The 6,232-nt window shown below is 41.4% G+C and overlaps 1 protein-coding gene across 1 annotated transcript; it reads right to left on the bottom strand.

The window, feature by feature from the left end:
• Nucleotides 1-302: 302 nt before the first annotated feature.
• Nucleotides 303-4,575, bottom strand: zpax1 (zona pellucida protein AX 1). The gene is made up of 20 exons (XM_086167600.1): nt 4,408-4,575; nt 4,238-4,336; nt 4,012-4,136; nt 3,751-3,894; nt 3,567-3,644; nt 3,329-3,493; nt 3,157-3,253; nt 2,875-3,092; nt 2,644-2,800; nt 2,367-2,575; nt 2,178-2,295; nt 1,914-2,113; nt 1,732-1,846; nt 1,495-1,664; nt 1,336-1,427; nt 1,134-1,264; nt 879-1,068; nt 667-808; nt 443-572; nt 303-376 (listed from the first exon to the last, which is right to left on the bottom strand). The coding sequence occupies exons 1-20, from the start codon at nt 4,517-4,519 to the stop codon at nt 303-305; spliced, it is 2,766 nt and encodes a 921-aa protein (XP_086023726.1). The 5' UTR covers nt 4,520-4,575.
• Nucleotides 4,576-6,232: the final 1,657 nt, after the last annotated feature.

The following is a 6,232-nucleotide window of genomic DNA, read 5'->3' as shown; positions in this document are numbered from 1 at the left end:
CACAAGCATGGGTAAGAACTACTTGTGCCCCCCCAAAATAAAAAAAATAAAAAACCCGACAAGTGGACTACTTCTAAGGAAGTTTGTGCAACCATCTTTTATACACCACACACACTTTCTTAAAGTATAACCCCCCCCAAAAAAAGGCATTCCAGCCACATAATTAACCTTTCTACCTGACTGTAGACTTTGAAAGTCACAGCTTTTCCTTGCACCATGAACTTCTAACAGTCAAATTTTGAATTTGACAAAGGCTTAATACCCAATGACCAGATAAGGCAGCAAGAGTTGAGTTAAGATATTTATTCAGGTTTCAAAAGAATAATGGGTCCGGAGGAGATGTGCCGTTGCTGACTCAGGTCTGGGTTTCTTCGCTCTGTAAGAGAAACGAAAAAAATTTGGCCGAAAGGTATTTAGTTGCCATGCGCACATGTATACCTACGCCTTTTAGTTCCTTTCATGCCCCGATACTTTTGGTCACTTAAGCCCGAAGGACGTATACACTGGCCACTGCAGGCACCAGTTGCCTGACTGTCTGGGTCACAGATAACCACATCACAGTGGACATAGATCTGTCAATGGAGGCAAAAAAAAAAAAAAAAAAAAAAAAAAAATTATTAAGGGATCTATAGTCCAGCTCTCTGCTGTTGTTGATCTGTAGCAGACCTCATCTTTCAGAACATCTTCTCCTTTGGTGAAGGTGAACATCTTCACAGAAAAGTGTTTGACGTGAGATGGAACATTGATCCTGGCATTTGCAACAACAGGATGGAAGACTGTAACGTAGCTGTCATCAGGGTTCTCACACCTAAGGGGCAGAAGAGTTATGAATCGAATGGTCATTTGAAGCGTTATAAAGACCCTTCCAGGATCATTACTTGTCTATGATCAGATCCCAGCTGGGCAAAGATGCACGGTCCTCATTGAGAGTAGCCCAACAGTTCTCCAAGACAAGTTCCAAGTGAGGGTCTGAAGTCTGCATTAGTGCCACCTCAAAGTAAAGAGGCTGCTGCAGGAACTTTACAACTGGATAGTCCTCAGCTTGATAGAAGAGTTCATATGATGAATCTATAAAGAAAGGGTTTTTTAGTGAGTGTCCAGAACAAAGTACAGTTTAGTCTGACAAGTTTTACCTTGAGCAAGCTGCATTTGTACCACAAGCAGTCCTGAACCAATTTCTGCTGCAGGCTCTGTGCTTCTAGGCTTGTAGCTGAAGCCCACGGACTGAGTGTCATTGACCATGTAGACACAGTAGATGGTTTGCCTAAAACGAGTGCATGTTATTAACGCCCAAGCCATTTATTCCATAAGCAAATTCAAATTAAATCTTCCTACCTATATGCTGGATCAACAGGTGATGTGTAGGACCTTCCTTTGTCATAAGACATGCTAATCTCATTTTTGTACACCATGTAGTTTTCATTGAACTGAAATGGTGAGAGAGAAGTGTGATTTTTTTTTGACTAAGGCGCTTAACTGAGATTTGTTACTTACGGTTCTGGTAGTGCCACAGGAATCTACACTGAAAGCAAAACTTGCGAAGCGAGAGTCACTGAAGTCTGGTGTGCAAGACTTGTCGTTCAGAGTTAGCCAACTTGGAACCAGATTGGGCACAGATGCCACCTTCACAGCCACAGCTGTCACGGTTCCATTTGGGTAGCATGCTAAAGGACACAGTGAGAGTTAGATGGCTGGATAGAGGTCTGTATTTTTTGTCTTTAGATGTCTTACTCGTTGTTGTCAGATGGAAGTTGCAGCTAAGATAAAGGTCCGCAAGCAGCCAGTGATTGTTGGGATCCAAAAGCATCAGGTCAAGCCTGGCTCTTACAGAGTCAGAGGTAATTAGCTGCAATGACAGGAGTAAAGTTACTCAGCTTATAGTTTCAGAGCTTGTGCAAGTCATATTCACTTACCTCATAGGTTACATCTTCAGCAATGTGGGACACAACAAGGCTGAAGTGTGTGTCATTACCCCGAAACCTGTAGGCCTGAGCGAGTTCCGGTGTGAGCTGCTGAGCACCAACCATGGTCTGGAAATTTTTTCCTTGGCTTCCATATCTCACACTGATGTAGAAGTAAGTGTCATCACAAGTACCAGTGATGGCTGGAAGAACTGAAAGGAATCCGATTTAGACCCAAGAAAAGCTTTGGCATCATTCTGTCAGTCAAAATCTTACCAACATCCTGCAGAGACATCTGCAATTCCATGGCATGAGAAAAAGTACTCTCCTCAGGCAGGATGATGAAGCCAAAGACCAGGGGGAGTGTATAGGTGGTGACCAGGAGCTCAGGATTCTGCCAAGTAATATGGCGTAAGACTTTAGTGGCACATGACTTCTAATGGATTAGAGAAAAAAAAAACTTACATGTTTAAGGACTTCTTCTGTGTCAAAGGGAACCTCCAGAGAGAAGCTCTTTGTACCACCAGGTGAGAGGTGCTCCTGGATTAAAAAGCCTCTGGCATTGATTTCCTCAAGATCGAGCACTCCCGTAGAGAAGGTTATGTTCTTGAGTACCACATCATGCAGAAACGTGCCCAAGTGAGTTCTGAAAATCTTATCCTCTATGCTGGTATCTGGGGGGGGGGGAAACTGAAAGTTTAACCTATAGTGTTAAAACTTTTTGTCTAGAACAGAAACTCACAGTCTGTGTCTTTGAGTGGCTGAAGCATCAAAGGTGTGGTAATCGGGAACAAGACTTTGTATCTGGTATCTTCTTGGGTGTTCTCCTCCCTCCACAGCATCTCAAGCATGGGCTCAATAGTGTAGCTTGTATGGTACTGGTAATCTGGGGCATGGCTCTGAAATATTTAAGTTTTTAATGACACGCAGATGCTAACACTCAAAACTTGCATAACCAAGTTAGACGTCAAACCTTGTTGTAACCGTCAGGAGATCCCACTGGTATTTCAATGACTATGTGAAATTCTGTGGCAGAAAGTGTGTAACCCCGCATAGCCATTTGAGATTTATCCAGCCTCTGTCCATTGATGCCCATGTGAGTTTCTATCATTTTAATTTTGCCGTCAATCAAGGGCATCACACGCCGAGGAATGTGCCAGGAGATCAGATCCTCAGTGAAGAGGACGCCATCTATTGCAAGACAGATGTCAGATGATATGCAGTTGAACCAGTGTTTTAAGCCAGTGATACCTACCTGTAGGACAAGCAGCTGCCAAGTTCATGATTGTCAAGCCCTGTGCTGACTTGTAGTAAGTGCTCACTCTGAGGATTTCCATGGGGACACCAGCCACCTAAAAGTAATGATTGTGTTAATTTCATATTCTTTTAAAAAAAAAAAAAAGTTCTCCAGAGTGTGCATAGCTTACATCCTCAGAATAAGTCTCCGCTGTATTGTAGGGGCTTCGCACAACCAGGCGGTTTGAGGTATTCATTGCACTGTATCCAGCTTGTTCAGCCTCCCTCTGGACCATCACCACTGGTTCAGGGGTGTAAAATGTCATCTTCCAGATACCATGCTCTGGACGGGAAGGCTGAAGCCAAAAACACACTTCTTATCCTCAAGTTAAGGAAAGGTGCTAATGCAAGAATTTATAAGTCACATACACCAGGAATGGTTGAGGCGTCAGAAAGCTGTCCCTTCACGTCAGTTTGTACTTCAGGTGAACCTATGTAATGGGATACCTAAAAGGAACAGGTTAATTAGACAGACACCATAGGGTCAGCATGGGTTGATTTTATATCCAAAAAAAAAAAAAAAAAAAAAAAAAAAAAAAAAAAAAAAACTTACTTCCATATAGTTTCGGTCACACAGAATCTCCTTGGAGGCCCATTGAGCATAGGTGCAGGTCTGTGACACATCATGACTGGCAATTTTTGTCTGACCCTGGCTGTATATCTTGAGTCTCAAGTCAACCTTGAATGTTACATCATCCTACAAAGTAGAGTTGCAATAACTATCAGAGCTGGTTTTGTAGTTAGTGCAAAAGTTATTTAACACCATCAAGACTTCTGAAAAATTAAGCTTTGTGATTCTCCCCCCCCTACATACTTTGTTGTTTGTGTAGCAGCCCATCAGAGATGTGTAGATCCTGGTGTTACCCCATGGGTCAGACTCCATGCTGTAGCCACACTGAGCAGCCAAGCTGGGGGTCAAGAGAATGTGTTGTGTGCCATCTAGAGAAAGGAACAATGCAGAGGGGTCAGGGTCACTTTGCCATTACAGTGACTCTAACCTCCTCCCACACCGGGAAAAAAAATAAATAAAAACCCCTCACTGATTGCTTCTACTTCCAGCTGGTTTTCCTCTGCCAAGCCCTTATCCAGTGACAGCCTCATGAGATTACCAATACAATCAGTCTTTAATCCATTGTTGGCTACAAAGAGAGGATATTGTTAAACACATAAAAATGTAGTCTTCTAAAAGTTAAATGTTGTTAAGTCTCACCCATTTGCAAATGGCCCTTTATATTTGGCCTTGCATGGCCCAAGATGATCATTGCAGCCATCAAGTTCCATAATAGACTATAAAGACAAGACAAAGTTAGACAACAAAGCATTTAGTAGCAATTGGGGGGTGGTTTTCCCACTTACATGAAATCCTTTCTCCCCATTTTGGAGGCCATCAAACCTAAAAAAAAACGACAGGTATCCAATCACTATCAGAGGTTGGCACAGGCGTTTAAGCACAATCTCTGAAGTGAAGGAGCTGACTGCTTTAGTGAGATGTTGCCAGCTGTTTTATACGGTGTTTGATTAGAACACACAGGTGATGCTGGTCAGTCCAACCCTGGCAGCAGGTGTGGCCACTGTGTGGGTCTGTGGGTTTTCCACATATCCAGTTATACTGATACCCACTTATTGACCATGTGTTCAAATGATTAATTAAGTAATTCGATAGATGGAGAATGTGTTCAAGAATAAAACAGGATGTTTCATGGCTTCCATTGTTTTGCAACCAAATGAAGAGAGAAATTTTCTGTGATCACTGAATGACCTTATATTTGAACAATGGGTTCATTTTGAAGTTGAGAAAGTCATCATTACTGATTAATTCCAGGCAGTAATTTTGGCTTGTTTATGGTCACAATCCTTCCTAAGTCATTAACAATTTTTATTGAAATTAAAACTCAAGGTTATTCATTATTTTTACCTACTTAGCCCAAGTCCATAAGTTTTCAGTTTTCATGCATACACTCAAAAAGTGATTTATTATTCATAGCCCCCTTTTTCACCACTAAAGGTCAATAAAGGAACAAACGATGAAATGATTCAAAGAGAAATTGGTGGTGGGCCATCAGGGCCTGCAAGGTGTTTTCTGCTGGCCTAAAAAATATCTGAATTACAGACTGATTTTAATATTTTGTCCATGAATACTTATTAAATAATTCCAAAAGGTCTGTCCGCTTCCTTTCATAGCTTTCTCCCTGGCTGTGCTGCTTCCAGACATGCATTTTCATATTAAAGCATTTAACCAATCACATTTCAGCCATTATTTGCCCTTCCAGATAGGGTCAAAGTAAAAGAAATCTGCCTGGAGACCTGTAGAATCAGATTAACAAAAATAAGTGTCGATGAAACTGTTGCTTCAAGCAATCAGATTTTGGGTTGCAACACCTAGAAGGTTACGGTAACGTCGGCGTTTCACATGCCCTTTGATTGGATAGTCAGAGTGTACTAGCCAGAGCTAAAAGGCTGCCTCTGAAAACAGATGCACGCACAACACGTATACAGTTGTGTTAAATGGAGCACTACTTAAGGCCGAGGTGTGAAATGCACGGCCTGCCACTGACAGAAATGAACGTCAGTGTCAGCCATCCTCCCAGCATGGCATTTTGTCTGTTTTAACTCTTGAATTTTTATTGGTCTGTGCTTTGAAAACTAGGAAGTCATTGACTTTTAGCCAGTCATTTTTTTTAACATTTATTGTCTTATAATTTGGTTTACTTCGACCTTTACCATTTGCTGATATGTTTAAATCTCCTTTTTTTCATTTTCCATATTTGATTTCTGAACAAGGTTTACACTGGATACTATTCTTGACACAATCTTCTGCATTTATCCAAGCTTGGGACCAGTTCATAAAGACACTTTATAGGGGCCTGTGCCCCCACGAGGCTGCATTTTGCTAATATGCTTAAATAATTGCATTTATTATTTGACTAAAATTATATTCATTTATTTGACTGAACCTGTTGAATAGCAGTTGTAAAACTAAATAAATAGCATACAAGCTGGGACACCTTTTCTTATCCTACTGCACAGAAGAATAC

This window comes from Fistularia commersonii, chromosome 20, assembly GCF_037954325.1.
Source record: "Fistularia commersonii isolate RoL2024-O1a breed Wild chromosome 20, RoL_Fcom_v1.0, whole genome shotgun sequence".
Lineage (NCBI taxonomy): Eukaryota > Metazoa > Chordata > Actinopteri > Syngnathiformes > Fistulariidae > Fistularia > Fistularia commersonii.
The sequence above is the reverse complement of the archived record's forward strand: the minus strand, read 5'-3'. Positions and strand labels throughout refer to the sequence as shown.